General features: G+C 32.0%; 1 protein-coding gene across 2 annotated transcripts in view; it reads left to right on the top strand.

The window, feature by feature from the left end:
• Positions 1–255: 255 nt before the first annotated feature.
• LOC143244777 (protein YIPF1) overlaps positions 256–19,713 on the top strand; it is a 52,387-nt gene continuing 32,929 nt past the window's right edge. The window contains exons 1-4 of one of the 2 annotated variants that reach the window (XM_076490077.1): positions 256–392; positions 4,087–4,141; positions 10,131–10,199; positions 12,017–12,111. In XM_076490077.1, the coding sequence (XP_076346192.1) occupies positions 354–392; positions 4,087–4,141; positions 10,131–10,199; positions 12,017–12,111 (258 nt within the window). In that variant the 5' untranslated portion in view covers positions 256–353. The remainder of the gene's footprint in view (positions 393–4,086; positions 4,142–10,130; positions 10,200–12,016; positions 12,112–19,713) is intronic. The other variant, XM_076490078.1, reaches the window with a different exon arrangement.

The raw sequence follows: 19,713 nt of genomic DNA, 5'->3' as shown, positions 1-19,713 counted from the left end.
ATTCTTTTTAAATTGTCCATTCTTTTTATTCCACGCTTAAAAATAAAACTTAATATAATTTTCTCATACAGAAACTGAATTTAATTTCTTAGTGGATCTGCTGTTATCTGCGGGATTATTTATCTTACTCTGCTGGAAAAACGGGCTATTTGAGAATACGTATTTGTTATTTAACAAATACGAAAGTTATGGTGCAACAGAATTTCTAAGAAATATATCCCTTAACTGATAGCCCGCTGATTTTATTGTACAAATACCTACATGTGTATGGGAGCGTATATTTAAATATATATGTTTATTTTTATTTTGTAGGTTGTGTATGTGAACAATATAAGTTGTATGACGTGTCAACCATGGCAGGAGTTCAGGAATCAGCTATTATCGATGTTGAAGTAGGATTATGAATCATTAATATCATTATTTTATTACCACAGCTGAATGTTAAATTGTATGATTGTATTTGACTTACCTCGGTCTTATATTTATCTTAAACAAGGTTTTATCAAATTTCTTACAACAACATCAGTCTTCGGTTGAAATAAAGAAAACTTAGTAATTAAAAGTAAAAATAGTGCATTGTAACTGTGAAGACTATATTAATTTAATATCACTAGTACCACTATTACTATTAATTATATATTAGTACTTGTATTTGTGGTAGTACAGTTTATAAATATAAACTATAGTAGCTAAATATTAGTAATTGCTGATCTGTGGAATTGCATCATTTTCATGTGGTGATTATATCATGATACATATAGCCTTTTTTTTTTTGTAGGCATGTAAATTAATTTACGTGAAACATGTATTCCTATACAACTGCTAAAATAAAATAGGCTTAAAATATGTGAATAAAATGTACTCAATCGTATTTAAGGAAATTTCTATTTCTTTTTGTATTGATGAACACTGTCAACAATATGAAATAACATAAAAATTAGGGTGAACTTCTAATAGGTATGAGGCCTGGCATGGCCTAGCGCGTAAGGCATGCGACTTGTAATCCGAGGGTCGCGGGTTCGAGCCCGCGTGGCGCTAAACATGCTCGCCCTCCCAGCCGTGGGGGTGTATAATGTGACGGTCAATCCCACTATTCGTTGGTAAAAGAGTAGCCCAAGAGTTGGCGGTGGGTGGTGTTGACTAGCTGCCTTCCCTCTAGTCTTACACTGCTAAATTAGGGAGGCTAGCACAGATAGCCCTCGAGTAGCTTTGTGCAAAATTCCAAAAACAACAACAACAACAAAAAAAAACAAATAGGTAAATACCCTAACTCTCACACTTCAGTGCTATATGTTGCAATGGCATTTACACAAACCTGCAAATGTTATTCTGAGGCAGATATAAATAAATAACTGCTATTGGGTTGGCTAGTGTCTGGTAGTGCAGGTCTGTTTAGCCATAAGTGGGGGCTTAATAAGATAAGATAAAAGGCCTCTGATTTCTTCATGTTGTATTCTGAAGAAAACAGTAACAGTTTTAAGATTTATAAGACAGTTTCATTTTTCTACCAGAAAAAAGGAAATTCATAATGGAATGAATTATCATCATTAGTAGTTTAAGAGAGCAATACAGATTATTTCATGAGAAATGATGGATAAAATCAAACTTTTACTTATATCTTGTGAGTGGGTGTACAAGAAAAGCCTTGAGGAGCTGAGTGATTCCAGTGGTTTGTAGTGGTATTTTTTTTATTAATTTTTGTGTTGAGAAAGAAACAGACTGGCTTGGAGATAACTTTGCAAACACAACTGAAAAAAAAAAAAGCATACCAGAAATGACATCTTCATGTAAGTTCTGAAACTTAATACCTATAGAAAAATAATTGGATGTATATACTTGTAAATTGATTTACTTTTCAATAAAATTTTAAAAATAATTCAAAAGAACTGTGTACTACAACATTAAATACTCTTATTTCTAAGTTTTTTAGTGAAATCTAATGGAAACATGATTTTGTGATTGATCTGAATAGCTTTTGGACAGCTATATTTGTATATGATACTAAGATAATGGGAGAAACTGATTATTTTATGAATGTTTTTCCTAATGAAAAAGATCTTGGTAGGCATAATGATTACATGTAGAGGCTAGTGTTATTAAAAAGTTGTAAAGTTATGTACTTGTTGTACGGTGTATGGTAAGGCAGAAAGGAATTGCTTTTTATTTGACAGTATCATTGGTGTTGTGAGGGTTACAAAAAGAGAATTGAAATATGATTTTTGATTACACCATAAAACTTTTCTCTGTGTTCAGTTGTGGAGAAACAAGTAAACAAAATTTTTGATTATATTTATTCTAAATATTGAATTTAAAAGCAAGAAGGGTGTTGTAACCTTTTATAAGACTATGGTGAGGTTTTCTTTAAAACAGTATGATAGCTTTGTACTTGGTTTTATCTTGAACATAAATAAACCTAGTAGTGTGACTGTTTTCTTATAGCAATGCCACATTGGGCTATCTGCTGACCTAGTAGTGACTTGATTGTTACAGGATTGGATAAGCTCCCTACATCTGGCATGTTTGGTGGCATAAATGGGATAAAAATCCAAACTATAATGTTATAGATATGTGCTCAGATTTAATCTTTATCTTCAGCTGGATTATTTCTTGTTAGGATATAAACTTGTAAAATAAAACTGATTGACAGTATCAGTGATGACACAAAAACCCACTTGTAGAGAAAAATTTATATGTAAAATGGTTTGTTTGGGTTGAGAAAATTTTTTATATAGAGGAGCGAACAATGTTTTGACCTTCTTCAGTCATCATCGTTAGTATCATCATGAGCCTGACTGAAGAAGATCGAAACGTTATTCACTCTCTACATAAATTTTCTCAACCCAAACGAACTGTTTTTACATATATATGATTGACAATATGGTGTGTGTTTGTTTACAAATTTATTGCAAAGGAATTAGAATTTATATAAAAGTTTTGTGAACTTTATTTGATTTGAGTCAGATACTATTTTATATATTTTTTATATTTTAGTATAGGAGTAACCTAAGCTGACTAGATTGCCAACTGTTGTTGTTGTCATTCTAATGTTCTTTGTATGAATAAAGATATCTGTGTTACAGAACTTTAATATTTTCTATTGAGTTATGACTGCATCATTATAGGAATGAATAAAAGCAGTAGAGTGTTCAATTTTGGTGTATTGTTGAATTGTTCTTTTATATTCATGCTGTTGTTTAGTTTATATTTAGCCCTCATTGGATTCTATCAGCAAATATACATTACATACAAGTACTGGTAGTTATTGCAAAATATCTTGTATCAGTAGAGCTGGATAATCAGCCCAATCAAGCAATAACCTTTGAGCATTAATTACATTTACTTGTATTGTATAAAATAATCATAATTGTGATAAAATTAATTGAGTTATAAAAATAATGAAGATATAATTCTTATCATTAATGATTTTGATTATTCTAACTATGCAGTAATCACAATTACAGTAAAATTGATCATTTAAAAAATAATCAACATTGGTTTTCTAGTCATTCTAATTGAAAAGTGGTTGAAATAATTGCTGGTTAATTTTTCATTATTACTTTTGATAATTTAGAGTTTGTTCACGTTTAATGATTAATAATATGGCTCATGAAAACAATGAATTAATGAAAATTAGTGTTTCTAGATAATGCTATTTTTTATTAATCCAGTTATCCAAGTAATAGAAATATTGCCAATATGTTAGTTATTTGAAAATCTACACTGGACTATTTGTGAACTTTCGTATCAAAAACAATTTGGTAGTAATATAAATATGCTTTGTAATGAGAATAATTGATTGATTGAATGTAATGAGCCCCATAATTAATCATTTAGGAAATTCCACTGATTGCTTAGATCTCTTGTTCACTATTTTGAAATGCAGAGTAATTTTCTTTCTGACTGATGTAAAAATATTAATATTTTAAGGACAAAAAGAAGCTTTATGTTTTCTATAAGAATTGTCTAACATCTAGCTTTTGCCAGCTTACTTTTTTATACTTTTCTAAGGAACTGAGTATTTTATTTCATGGGATAGGACAATGTGTCTGTACTCTCATAATATGCTATTTCAATCATATATCACAGAATGAACAAAAACCAAGAAGCAATCAACTAGAACAGACAGAGTTGAAATTTCAAGGTGAGATATGTTTTTTAACATTCAGCCTTTAGAAACTCATACTGTTAAAAATAAAAGTTAAAAAAATTATCTTAAAGATTGTTAAATTTGTACATGAGTGATATTTTAATATTTTAATATTTTTATAACAAACACAATAAAAATTATAAAGAAAGTAAGTTTAGAAATATGACATTTAGATGTTTTGTTTACAATGAGAGTTTTGCAAAATATACATAATTCAACACAGAAATAGTTTCTAATGAGTTTCTAAAATATATTATTTGTAAACAAATTCCCTTAAGTGACTTACATAAAAGTGACATGGTTAATTAGTAAGAGACAGTAATTTATTTCGTGTTGTTGGGTTGAATAGCCAATCATCACATCATGTTACATAAACACAAAGTATTAGACTAAAGTGAAAGATATTTATGATACCTCCCATGTTTCTGTAAACTTATTACCACAATAAAAAAATATGTCAATAAACAATATGGGATATGTGACATGTTAAAATTAGTTCCTATTTTAGATTTGGTATTGTTCTGGTAGTGTGAATTTAACACTATATCAACATAAGTTTAGGGTAAAAATGTAGTTTCAATTTTAGCAAATTTCTGCAACGATAAATTTTGTGATGTTATGGACAACAACTTGTATTATAAAATGAAGTACTTATTCCATTTTGAAAAAGGTTAAAGAAAACAGTTATGTTAATATGTATGAACTGGAACAACCTTTAACCTGGCCATTCTTATATCATCATTTCACACACATAAGAAACAAATAATAACTATTTTGAATCATAAAAGCCAGTAATGAAAGTCTTTAAAAATATAAAAAAGATGACTTGTTCTGTATTATTTTAGTGAATACAGTTTGTACAGTACTTTTATATTGTATGTGTACAATGTATGTTCCATATTCAACATTGGGTTTCTGTGTCATTGAGGACCTGGGAGGGTTAGGTGCAATTTCAACTTTTCCTTCCTCCTGAATTAATGATTTGAGAACTGTTAAATGTTACTAATAGTATTTTAACACAAATTGCCAGTTCAGCTTCTTTGCCTTTTTAGGGCCATGTTGTCCTTGAAAATAATTCTAGTAGCATTTAACGTAATTTTAAATTCTTCAATTTATATGGTCACAAACATTCTAAAACAGTATTTTGCTTCATAATAACAAACAGTTCCCCAAATCAAATTAGACTTGTTCATAAGAGATATTTACCAGCATGTATTTATACATAAAATAACTTTTTTAAATATCATGATGATATCTAACTTTTGGTAAAATTATTTTAATGTCTAGTGCAGGTGTTCTTATTTCTAATGTAGAAATTTAATGGTGACAGTTACTTATTTTGCCCCATCAACATGTATGACATAGTAATCTATTACTGCTAACAAATCAATTTTGTATAAATTTTTATTAAAGTAGCAGAACAAGCAATCTTTCAATATATCTTTTAAGGAAAAATGAGTTTGCATAATCATGTAAAAATTTTGAATATGTGGATTTTGTTTGTCTAAAAGCTGTGATGAGTATTGAATTTTGTATTACTTGCAATTTCTTAAGGTTTGTTTTTGCTACATTTAATTATGTTGGGCATGCATACTTTATTACTGGTCTAATATGTTCTAAATTTTAATAGTATTTCTATATTTCTTTCTGTATTTTACTATATTTAACAGTATTTCTGTGTTTTTTACTGTTAATCTTGTGTGATAATTTGCTTTTTGTTATGCTTTTTTAATGATTTTGGATATATGGTTTCCCCAAGATAATTTTAAATAATATATTTGTCCTAAAATTTTGTTAATTAACTGGTATAAAGAAGAGCTCAACTCGGATATAATTTAGGAGTGTTTCTACATAATTTTGGTGATTTTGCAAATAATATTAATTTTCTACCTCAGGACGGCTGGTTTAGGTATTAACACTTTTACTAACAAAGCATAGAAAAAACATTTTGACATTCTTAGGTCATTTTCAAGGTAACAAAGTTTTTTTTATCATTAAAAGTGTTAATACTCATACCAGCCATCCTGAGATACCTTTTTACTTCAAGTGGGTTTTTTGTCTTCACAAGTAATATTAATTTTGTTTTTAGTATATTGAGTTTAATTCTCTGTTTTTGACAGTACTTAGCTATTTGATTTAAAACTGGTTATAAACTGTTTGATGCTATTGAGGATGTGTTTTAGCTTTTCCAGATGGCTACATAGGCAGCAAACTGTGAAGTTAAACTACAGTTGTTGTTTAATAGCATGTTGCTTACATACTTGATGTACTACCCCTCTCTGAGGAACACCCACCTCTGGAGTAAAATACTCAGAGGAGGTGTTCTCAATATTTATTCTACATTTTCTGCCATCAAGAAAGTTGGATAACTACTGAATATCTCCTCTTGGTAGTTCCATTTCTTTTCATTCAAATATTAAACCATTATACAGTACAGTATTAAATGCTTTCTTGATACTGAGAAAGCAGGCAACATTGCATTACTTTAAGATAAAGTTATCTATCACAGTTTCAGTAAGGCTAATTAAATGATCTATTGTTTGATAAATTTTTTTAAAATCTGTTTTGAACTTTAGGTAATTTTGATGTGATCTCTAGAAGTGTTATTTGTTATAAAATTCTGCTTAGACGACTAGTTAAACTGATCAGTCTGTGATTTTTCAGCTTATTCACTGGTTTTCTTCCTTTCTTCAAGAATATAAGTACATTTGTTTGCTTCCAAGAGGCAGGATATATCCCAGATTTAGGGGTAGATTAAATACAACTGTTAAGTGATCAAACAATCTGAGTACTTCTTTCTTGTGCTTTGTTTTTTGTTTATGTTGTGAATAATATAACTTCAGGTTTAATCATTGTGCTTATGATTTTTTGTGATTATTATTTTGGAGGATTGTTATAATGATCAGATATTCTGGTCCATGTTATTCTTGATTTGTGTGCATTTTCATTTATTTTATTGTAGAAATTGTTATTCATATCTGGTTATCAATGAGTTTTAAAAAGTTTTGTTTATTAGTTTTTGAAAGTTTCTGCTCTTTGTTTATTTGTGTAGACTTTTGTTATTGTAGTGTAAAGTCAGATATTAATGAGTGTTTGATTGTTTGTAAATATTTTTAAATGAGACCAACATTTTTAGAACAAGTATATTCATTTAGCTTGGAACAGAAACTGCCTCAGCTATCTAATTTTAATTGTTTAATTTCAATTATTATATTATTTCCTAGGAAGTTAATTTGTTTTTTTAATATTTGTATCACCTACATCTATGTATTGTCTTCTGGAAACATTCTTCTTTTGATTATGTCTATATATGTTTGTATGTACTTTCCATTTTGTGCAAGAATTATAGGGCTGTTGTTTTGGTATTGTTTTTCAGCAGCATTTATCAGACACAGAGATTATTTGACAGTATGCATCAATATCTGATGGTTCTTGTGCAATTTCATCTATTAAATTTGGTAATAATTTCTCTAATTTATTTGGATATTTAGACCAGTTTGCTTTTTGATAATCAAATTTAGGTTTTATTATTAGTTGTTTATGAGGTATATGAGATTAAAGACAATTTATTGGTAGGTGATCATTTTATACATTATTTTCAACATAAAAATTTGAGCATTTGCTTGATAGTTGTATTAATGCACAAGTCTAGTATATTTCTGTGTGATAACTGTCACTAGTATTAGTGGGAGAGTTGTTATTTAACAACACACGACTGGAATCATTTAGAAATTTTAAGTGCCTTATTCCATTTGGTGTTTTCTTATTACAGCCAAAATTTTTATGTTTATTATTAAGATCACATATTAATATTGACTGGTTATTATGTTCTATTAACTTATAAAGAAATTGGGAATCCAGTATTTTGGATGAAGAACAATTAGTTACAGCTACTGTTTTTATTTTATGATCTGATACTTTGACATCAAGGGTAATATTTTCTTTACTCTTTTGAACAATTATTTAAGTAATAGAGTAGATATTTACAATAATGCTATGTACCTATTAGGGTGGCCTGGTATGGCCAGGTGGTTAAGGCATTTGACTCATAATCTGAGAGTCGGGGGTTTGAATCCCCATCCCACCAAATATGCTTGCTCTTTCAGCCATAGGGACATTATAATGTGACAATGAATCCCACTATTCATTGGTAAACGAGTAGCCCAAGAGTTAGTGGTGGGTGGTGATAACTAGCTGCCTTCCCTCTAGTCTTACAACTACAAAAGTAGGGACAGCTAGCACAGATAGCTCTCATATAGCTTTGCACACATTTCAAAACAAACAAACCAAACCCATTGGGGTCATTTTTGTTTACTTTATCTACTTATTATGTGATATGTCTTGAAAATTTAAATGAATTTTGTGTATAATAGATAGTTTCAGTAAGTATTATGATATGAGGATTAGTTTGTATTATAAAGTCCTCAATCTTGTGCCTCTTGGAAGGAAAGCCACTTTGTATGTTAATTTGTTGGATTGTAAATGTTTTATGCTAAGAATGTGCCCATGAATTTTTGTATTGTAAGTGGAATTGTTGGCATTATGTGTATTTTTGCTATGTTTATATTGAGAGTGGTACGGTTATGTTTCTGGATTTTAGTACTGTGCTATGAAATCTTTAAAAAACATTTTTTAATTGCCTCTATTACTAGCCTATCATTTAATGAGTGATTGAGATTTTGTATGGTTGTGCTGTTAGTACTTTGAGTTTCATGTACTATTACTTGTTGTTCTGTATGTTAGAGTTAACCATAATAACCTGGTCTGTATTTTTTGTGGGTAGCATTATGGTTGTTGTTTAACTGCATTAGCTTATGTTGTTGGGCTTTTCTCTTGCATTACTGGTGTAGAAAGTAATTTTTTTCTTATATGTCGATGTGTCTGTGTTTTTAGTGTGGTTTGTTGTGCGGTTTTGAAAATTTTTTTAAATTTCTTTATATTTTTGGCAACATGTATAGTTTGTCTTGTAGTGTTGTTTACAGTTACAGCACAAAGATGTACTATTTTCCCATGTACAGTTACTTGTGAGGTGGTTAACTCCATGTCCGATGCAACGTGATAACGACTGGCATGCTGCCTCTGCATCACTGTTGTGTTGACAGTTGAAACATTGTGTAATAACCATGGCGAGTGTTTTAGTTTTATTTTTACTTTAAACTTCTGGTACCAGAGCCTGATATTATTAGTTATCAATTCCATAATGTATTGTGTGTGTGTGTGTTGTTATGTATTATAATTTATTTTGTAAGAGTCTCCGATTTATTACATCATGTATACTACCATATTACTATTTAAAATGACTGAAAATTTGGATTTGAAAGTTAAAATGTTAATATGTATCAAATTTATGTTATTTACCAACAAGGTTGATATACACAATTTCCTTTTTTTAACCCAAATATATTTTAATATACAAACATAATAACAGTAGAATTTATAACAACAGTTAATACTTATAGTTATTACCAATGATGGTTTATATCCAACAGTTTTACATCTGGTCTAGAATTAAAAATATTATTGGTGATCTAAGTCCATGATAAGCAAATTAATTCTGAGTTGATATTGTTGCACCTCATTTAAATCAATGACATCTTTTTTGGCTAGCCTCACACTGATTAGAAGTTCACATCTTACTGAAGATATTTGATTTTATTGTGGAAATACTAACGTCTTAAGTTATTCACTGAATTTGAATGGCTTGTAATGTTCGAAATATATAAACCATCTTGGTCAAATTTTGTAGCTTTCCAATTGAGAAATGTTAATTACAATTATAACTTCCTAGGCCTTTAAGCATACTGACCATAGCTGTCCAAAAATATTCTTTTTTTTTTTGTTTCTTGGCTAGTTGAATTTTATAGGAATCACATGAGACTAGAACATTCACAAAAGCTCACAACAACAATATTCTCAACACCTTTTTGTAAATAAATATTTTTTATTCTCACTTTCACGAATCTTCTACAAATTCTGAGAACAGGTGGGGCTTGCACAATAAGCAGTCAAGAATATAGGTCCAGTGAAAAAAGAAAACTATACAGAAACAAATGTAGGCATTAAAATAAATGTGCAATAGTAACTCTGTTACAGTGTGTATTGTCTGTCCAAACTTTGATAATGTTAAAAGTTTGTTGTGCCCTACTTGAAATTATTATTTCAGTTTTTGTGTATTCATATTTGTGTTATTTTATTCTTAATGTATCCCACTGATAATTAAATACTGTATATTGTGTTTCATACCTAGGCATTTTTCATTTTTATCTTACTTGACTGAGCTGTAATTTATAGCATATAATTAGAGTATCTAATTACCCATGACCATAATATTATTGCCCACCCACACTAGACTCACCTAAATTGAAAGATGTGAATGGCTTGTTTGAGTCACTCGAGCTCAGTTACTGTAGTCTGTTTTTCATTCTTAATGTTGTGGCATGCCTGTTGATCAAAGGGTAAGCACTGTTTCCTCTTTTTATTTTAGGTATTGACAAGAAGCCAGTGAGAGAAAGTAATCAAAAGTCTATGCAAACTCTTCTTGGTGAAATACGTTACAGGTCTCAGCTGGTTTTTGATGATGTTTTATACCTAACCCTAACTGTTTGTTACAGATAGACTTGTTAACTAAAAGTTAGGTTTGAATTAGGGTTTTTAGACTGGAGCAAACCAATACTTTTGAAAGAGCAGATACACATCTTAATTCTGAAAATTGGTGTGGGAATTCTGTACATGTTTTCAAAGCAAATGATAATCAGTTTAAATAATTTGAAAATATTTGTTGCCATCTTGGACCATTTACACAAGGTTTTCATCTGCATCTTTGGTGTTCTTTTCTTTTGGTTTTTATTTTTCAGGTTGAATTGAAGTTCCAACAAGGTACTCACCCCTCTCACAAGATTGGCTATTCTTGTTTGATACTACCCTATGTGTGTGAACTTTTTATTTATGCATGCCACAAGCTTTGTGCTCACCCCATCCCCTTATTGGAATTATGATGTTCCAACATGTGTCTCAGGTAAATCATTGTGTCATCTCTTAACCAATAATAGTAGACATAACATGCTCATGTGATGCATGTGGATCCCTCTATGCTCCTCTAGTAAACCTTCACTTCTCTTTTGACAGCATTTGATTCAGACATGCTTTTTTGTGTATTTATTTATTGCTACATGTTTGACTTTGTTTTCCTCATGAAGTAGTTATCTTTCAACTTTATTTGATTTCTTCAAACTAGATTCCTTTTTTTTTATTTACCAGTTCATTCAAGTGAATTTGGTGAAAACTTTGTGTGCAATGAATTATAAAATTAACCTTATCATTTTGGGGTTCACACAAGTGACTAGCATTTTCTCAAGCCTTGGGTGCAGGCTCTTGATGACAGATTTATCTGCTTTTGTGTGCCACGAGATTTAATGTTACGTGCTTCAATCTTTCTCTTTGGACTTTGCCTTGGTTCATACTGAAACTGCTGATCCTTTGTTGGTTGCCAAGAACTTTTATCATCTTTTTTCCACCTCTACAGTTTGCTGATCATTCTGCAAGGCTTGTGGCATATGCAAAAGAAAAGTTTGCATATACAGGGTAACACTGAACAAGAATAGCTAATCTTGTAAGGGAACTTAAGTACCAATTAGAAATATGTTTTTCAATCTAGGAAAATTATAACTTCTGAATAAGCATGTGTTTATTTCTTTTATTCAAACTTTGTTTATGTTACAAATAGACATTGTAAATATTACAAAATACAAACGTGAGATATGGTTGAACCTTGTATTAGCATATTAATTATATTTCACTTTAACTGTTTGTTAACATCAAACTTTGTAGAAGTATAGTTTCAGTTTCCAAAAGTCATTACATTTCTTCTAGATTTTGAAATATCAAAAGACTTTGAACTTTCTTCTGATGTGTACCAAAATGTTTCTCAATCATTATGTTCAGGTGAAGAACAAGGTGATGAAGAGGTTAGTAATTCAAAGCAATTTAATCAATTACTTGTGCTAAATAACTTGTGAATAATAATTACATAATAAATGTTTTAACTTTGTGGTGATTGAAAATATACAGCAAAAAATTAATAATGTATTCAAAAAACAATGTACCTTTTATAATTGCATCAATGAACTGATATTATTTGAGTAACTCCTTATTTTTGGAAAGTATTTTCCATAAATTAATTTGTGAAAACTTAAAAAAATGATGATGGACACTAGCCAGATAGGTGAATAATGAAATGAATGAGACAGCCTCAATGTGCCAAGGAGTGTGTTGTTATTTTCCTCAAGTGTATTATTATATATAATGCCCTTCTTAGTTTGGCTATGCAGTGATCAACACTTACCATTTGCAGAAATTAACATTAAATTAGAATATCTATATGATTCCATATTTATATCCTAGTTACATTTTACTCTGAAAAGTAAATGTTAACAAAATTTAGCTTGTTTGCTTATGAAAAGCAAAACCCCTTCATGTATGTTGGGAACTCTGAAATGTAGAAAAAATAGATGGGAAGATTAAGTTAATCAGATATGTAATATTTAACACTCCTACGAAAAGACGTTTCTAGTCCTGATTTCTCCAAGCCCGTTCCCCTGGCTGTGGTTTTGCTAGATAGTTGATAGGAACAGTGGGAATCTTGTTAATCCATTCATTAATGGATTTAAATGGCAATTTCATTTTTCTAGCCTACATATTTTTGTGCAGTGTAGAACATGAGTATTCATTCCAATAGAATACAAGTAATCAAAAATAGAATTACTTTCATGAAACTGAAAGAAAGAACAACTTGAATTTGTGATGCATGAGTATATTATGAGTTTTATATCTACTGTAGTGATATAGAGGTTTTGTTTTTCTTGTCACTTACTTTCTGTGCTGTCATAGTGGTAACAGGTGGTTCTCAAAATAGTTAACATTACCTTGGTCTTGTTTCTTCATTTCTTTGTTCTCGTTAGTAGATGTTGTGTTTTCTGCCTGCCAGGATATTTCAATATTGTATAAAGCATTTAGATTAAATGAGTTGTTGCTAGAATAACTTTCACGTATGGTTATGATGACTAAAGGTGGTAATCAACCAATGCTGTCAGGGTAAAAAGATCATGAGGGGACATTGTCCACTGAACAGAGAAAGAGAGTTTTTATGCTAAATTTGAGGATTGGTTTTTTTAGTTAAGTTTTCTTATAAACAAATAAGCAATCAATATGGAGGGCTTCCTTTTTTTGAGGCCATCACGTTTAGTTTCTCAGAAGTCATTCAGACTGTGGGGCTATCACTCTCTAGTAGATAGTGCTTTTGTTGTTTTATTTGTATAATTCACATTTTGTTCAAAGTTGTCCAAACTTTTCATTTTACACATAAAAGAAAAATCAGTCCAGTTATCTAACACAGAAATTCTCTTAATTCTTGAGTGCATCTGCTGTTATCTGCAGATATATCTATCTAGTACTTCTCAGAAGAGTAGTTTACCTGTGAATACAATGTATTTACTGTTAGATAATCATCTCATCATTTGGTTTATTAGATGTGTTAACATACTGCTTTTGTCCTTGGGTTCAGTCTTCACTTGTTACAAATAAATTCATTTACTACCAGGATATTCTATTGTATGCAGTCATGAGTAAAGCTCACAAGCCAAAGTTTATGTAAATAACTTACTTCTTACTTAGCTTCTAGGATCTCTTTTCTTTTGTCCATTTAAGCATTGTTCTGGTTTTTTGCTTGTTTGCTCTAGTCTTTTATGCCCCACTTAATTGCTCACAGGTTTCTCTGTAAGTACGACCTTCAGAGATACCTTAAGTGCTCATTATGTTACCTACATGATTTACATAAAACTAAATAAAAAACATAAAAGAATGTATCTGACATGTAGGCAGATGAGGTCTCTTTTATACCACCTATTATATCTTGTATTGCTCAGGGTTGGGGGGGGATCATTCTTGGTTGTGGCTATTCATGACCTTATCTGTAGTGAGTGTAGTGAGATGGACATATGTTTCTCTGAAGGGGCTCTGTTTCTAGACTGACAAGTGATCCTGAAGATTCTGGAGAGAATTTAGATTTGTTTTCCCAGTGCTCTCCTTTACTATGTTGGCTTCTTACGAGGCCAATTTGTATCAGCCACCTCTGGCTCCTTCTCTTCCATTGGTACATTGACTATGTGAGGTGTTGGATCTTTCCCCAGTTGCTTTTGAATCTGTACCTTCCTCAATGATGGAAAGTTTTGAGGGCAAATACTTAGTTCTCTTTCAACTTTCTGAAATTGTGGTTCTTGCAGGGAGTTTTACTGCTCAGTTAGATGAAGGGATGGTTATTCTCTGTCTGCCATATTTGTTATAACAACATAACTTTAGTAGCCCAATTGAATTGCTTGTTAGAGGACATTGTGTAAACTGGTATTTGGATCTCCTCAATACTTTTATTTTGCATTATTTGCATGAATTGGAAGTTTCTTCCGAGTGTTTTTGACTACTATATATAGCTATTCACTAGATTATAAAGAGGGGTATTTTTATTACTCATCTCTTCTTTCCTTTCCATGGTCTCCTACCTCTTTTTCACAGGTTCCCACTCTGTAGCAAATGTTGCTCAGTTAAGTATACTTTCATCAAACCAAATCTACACTATCAACCACTAACACAATATATTTTTATCTAGGTTTCAATAGGTTCTGTGGAAATGAAGTGTTCTTTAAGACAACCTAGAGGCAGACTGGTGGTATTGCTGTATTACGCTGGGCCTTTTCTCTAACTATCATGAGTAAAGCATGGGGGGACTTTGTTAGTTTCTGCTGATCAGTGGGTTGCATACATCAGGGTCAGTTCACTTTTACAAAATTTATGAAACTTGGTTCACCTGTTGCACTGTTTCCAGAGTATTTATCCTCAGGACTTCCCTTTACTGGTTTTGTTACTGGGTAATTCTCACATATTTATAATATTTTTCAGTCTGGTTTTATGCCTTCTGTGGTTACCACAACTTAAACAGTCTACTACCTTTCAAAGGAAGTGTCATTTACTTGGCTTCATCTTTAAGTTTGCCTTTCTTAATTTATTATCTTTGTAAGTATTTTTAAACTTACAGTGAAAACTATAGCTTCTACTAAGTAAGAGAAATATTCTGAATCTTGTAAGCTTCATAATAATACATACATCAATCTTTTAAAGGTGGAAGAAACATTACATAACCCAAATAGAATTATATCGAACTGGCCTTTTACTGAAGATAATATGTGTATAATATTAGCTTTTTATCCTTTTCTTCTATCTTTAATTGTCAAAACCTGCCTTTCAAGTCATAGATGCAAAAAAATTACTTTGATTTAACCTTTTTAGCATTTTCTGTATATTAAGTAATGGGTAAATATCTTTGTGTTGTTCTATTAATTTTCTCGAAATCAACACAGAACCTTAAAATACCACTTTTTTTTTTGTAACTAGTACAAGTAGTGCTGTAGAAGAGCTACTACTATCTTCTACTACTATTTTTTTCAAGCATATATTTTATACACTTTTAATTCTACCCTGTGATTCTCTGGCATTCAATAGGGTCTCTGTGCTACAGGGTTTCTACTGTTTAATGCCACTCTATTTTACTGTGTTTATGTATTCATTAGGATCACTTTCTCCTTCAAATATATCTTTTATACTCATCTAGTAAGTTCACTAATCCTTTTTTATGTTTCTTTTATTTTTTCTTCTAGGGTAGAATCCCAGTCTATATTTATCTGCTTTGTACAAAATGTTTTTTCTTATATTCTCAAATAAAAAATTATTTTTTTTGCCTAAAGTCCTCTATTTTATGTCCAACAATAATTTAGCTCCTCCCAGATACTTCAGTTATTGTGAGTAGTCTTACAAGTGTTCCTTCAATCCATTTTTTGTTGGGATACTCTGTTATCTGATGTAGGCTCAGAATCACTTGAAGGGTTTGTGTAACTAATTATTGGTATAAAATTATCATTTCATATGTTACTTTGCATTACATTACCATTTATTAGTTTTTTTCCATTCATAGTTTATTGATGCAATAATTGTTACAACTACTGGTACTGTCACTAGTCTCAGGACTTTCTCTTTGTATTTTAATTTTTTGGGAACACTTAATCTTATTACCATACTAACATTGTCATGTATAACTAACTTAGAATTATCAGTGATTTTGTGTTTTGACTTTTGATCCTTGGTCTTACTAATCTGCTTAATGCTAGTGTTCAGCATCTGTTTGCTAGCTTGGATTGGTGGAAAGGTGTCATTTCTCTTCACTTTTGTACATAATTCTGAAGTGTGTAATCCCTTCAAAACTTATCAACTCATTGCTACATGTAGCTTATTTTTGATAATATTTCATTGTCATAATCTTGCAAGACATTGTGTGCTAGAGGGCCTTCTGTTTCTAACTCTGTTTGTTTACAGGTGTAAAAGAGTGTTCAAGTCTTCAGTTTCCTACTTCTGGTTGAACATTATGTGTCAGCCTCAACCTCCTTGTTTTCATGATGTTTTCTATGGCTTGTGGTTCTTCTGTTTTTCTCAAACCATGGTGTATAGTATCTCTCCTTCCCAGTTGGGATGCCTACTTTCTTTTGCTTATCTGTAATCTGTTCGCTTATAGCAACTTCTTTATTGTTTGTCTATGCTTCACATTCTCTCAAAGACCTTCCATTACAATCCTGACAGATTTGATGGAAACACCATTCCTACTTCATGCCACATTGGCATAAATCTTTTCTATATTTTTGCCTTTGTTGACACTGTTTTTTGTTGTTGTTTTTTAATTGCTTAGTCAGAATTCCTTTGTTTTTTTCACAAGGTGTGCACCTTCTCCAAGAATCCCATTCCACTTTTTCACTTCAAGATGAAGTCTTTGGAAGTGTTTTTAATCCTTTAGAATTTTAGGCTTAAGCTGCCAGTAGTCTCTCCTGGTTTCTGTGGTTTCCTTTCTTACCAGTTAATGGGCATTTAACAGGTTTCCCATTCCCAGGAGTACATAAAGTTGCCTCTTTCCTTTTCCTTGTTCTAATGCTCTTTCTTGCCATCTACCATCTTGGGAACTTGCCTCTCTCTCTTTGTACACCTGTGGACTGTGTGCTTGCTTTGGTTTGTGCAGGTGTTTCTCACAATCTGTTTCAATGTTTTTTTACTCTCCTTTCCTTTCTCCTTGTCCAGTTGTTCTTAATCTTCCTCTGATCTTGTGCATCTTTAGTGTCTCAAGAAGGCTGTATCCTCTTTGCTGACTCTGAAAACTGTAGATGAGGTGTTTATTTCCACTTTCTTATCATCTCCATGAATACCAGGGATTAATGCTCTATCATTATTCCATCATCCTTGAGCTTTTCCTTTCTTTGCATTTCCCAGCTCAAGATGAATGGTTTTCTCAGTATGAGATGAACCTTCTTCCTTGGGTTGTGCATGATCAAGGTCACTGTTTCCAATGTATTTCCTCACATCCAGATTTGTCTGTTGTCTTGTTTATTTACAAGAATTAGGTTTTACAATTTCTTGTCCTTACCTTTAGGTTAACTAATAACCCTTTACATTTCTTATCAGTTTATGTGAGCATTTGCCACGCAGTTGCATCATTTGGGTCTTCACATATATTGTTTTATGGACAGTTGGCTCCTACTTGCTCCATTTCAAAGAGATTTTACTGACAACCTTTATCTTCATTCAGGAGGTGTCTTTTCTGGGTTTATTTGTGAATTGTGTCAAGGCCATCTTGATTCCCACTTAGTATCAGAGTATCTGGGTCACCTGGTTGTCTTTCTGAATTTATGTACAACAAAAGTGCAGCCATCACCTTTGCATCTTTACATCTTGGAGATTTGGGTTTCTAAAGCCTTTTGGTATCATACTCTACTTGCATGATATGTTCTTTTGTTTTTAGGGACTGACTATTTTTGAGTCCTTTATCCTTCTCAGGCACATCAGTTGGCATCTTCTTCAGTGTACACTGTGTGATGAGTGGAGTGTATGCCAAGGATTGTATGTCAGCTTTGTCTTTCTCATTCCACCTCTACATCCCTCTCTGTTGTGGTGGCTCAATTGCTCTAACACAGTTCTGTGTATTTTTCTTGTCCCATCATACAACTGCCCACATATGCCTCTTTCTGGATTAGATGCAGATCTGGAATCTCCCATCTCAAGGGTTTGGCTTCCAGAGGAGCACTCCATTTATATCAATATCCCGGAAATGCTTGCTGCTCATTGGGCTTGTCAGTGTTTCTATTCACAGTTCACAAATCATCTGGCAATAATCCATTTGGACAGTTTCATGGTTGAATCTTATAGGGTGATACTCAATCTCAGGACCTCTGCTTTTCCACTTTAAATTTAGAATTTCACTTTTGAACCCATAAAGAGTATATCTCGTTTGTACAAGATCTTTTCAGCTGAGTAATTTCTTCATTCTTTGGTTTTTCAGAAGATTTGTTTCCACTTTGGATGTCCTTACATTTATTCTTTTATGACTCTCAGTGTTGTATATTATCAATGGGTGTTGTGGACATTGTACCTGATGCTGGTATTTGGGTGCAGTGTTTATGAAACCTGGCATTGCTGCAGTGTCCACCATATGCCCTATGGTGGGTAGGGTCAGTGAACACTGAAATATTTTTTTTTATTATGGATTTCCTACATAAAAACATAAATAATGAAAAAATAGTCCATAGATAAATGATTATGACTTAAAGATTATGAGCAGCAATCTTCAGCATCTGTAACACTTGTCCCTCATTTTCTTACATCACATTCTCTTTCAGACAGACCTTTAGGACAAATGTCTCCCTTTCTTATTCAGAAGGGACTAGAGGGACTTGCTGGCTCTCTTAAGTCAGTCAAAAAGCTTTGCTCTGGTGAGATATTGATGGAAACATCCACTTCTAAATGTTGTGAACTCCTCTTGATTTTCAAAGGTGATTGGGGATATACATATTGAGGTTACACCTCATGCTACTTTGTATTCATCACGAGGAGCTATTGTTGAGAGGTATTTGAAGAACATTCTTGAGCCAGAGATTCTCGCTAGTTTCTCCACCCAAGGAGTTTCTGCAGTGAGGTGTATCTCCACTCGCAAAGATGGAATTACGATGTTGACTAATGACCTCATTCTGACATTTACATCACCACATCCACTTCCCACCATCAAGGCAGGTTATCTGAATTGCAGGATATGACTATACATTCCAAACCATCTCAGATGTTTCCAGTGTCAGAGGTTTGATTGTTGAAGGATGTCATGTCATGGTTCCTTGACATGTGCTCATTGTGGTGGCAAGGACCGTGATGCCTATGAGTGTGAAATGGACCCTCATTGCATCAATTGTAATGGCTTTCACCTGTCCTACTTTTGTTCTTGCCCTAAATGGTTGGAAGAAAAAGAGGTGCAGCGTATGAAAGCGATTCATAACATTACTTATTTTGAGGCTCAAATGTATGCTGCTGCACTTCATTTCACTACTACAGTGGGAATGCAGATGGATCTCTCTGTGCCTCCAAAAGAATCAGTCTCAAAACAAATGAAAAGTTTTTTGACCTCCATGGTTAAAAAAGTTAATGAATCAACTTCAACA

The sequence above is a fragment of the Tachypleus tridentatus genome, chromosome 2 (assembly GCF_004210375.1).
Source record: "Tachypleus tridentatus isolate NWPU-2018 chromosome 2, ASM421037v1, whole genome shotgun sequence".
Classification (NCBI taxonomy): Eukaryota; Metazoa; Arthropoda; class Merostomata; order Xiphosura; family Limulidae; genus Tachypleus; species Tachypleus tridentatus.
This window is presented reverse-complemented; position numbering and strand designations above follow the sequence as displayed.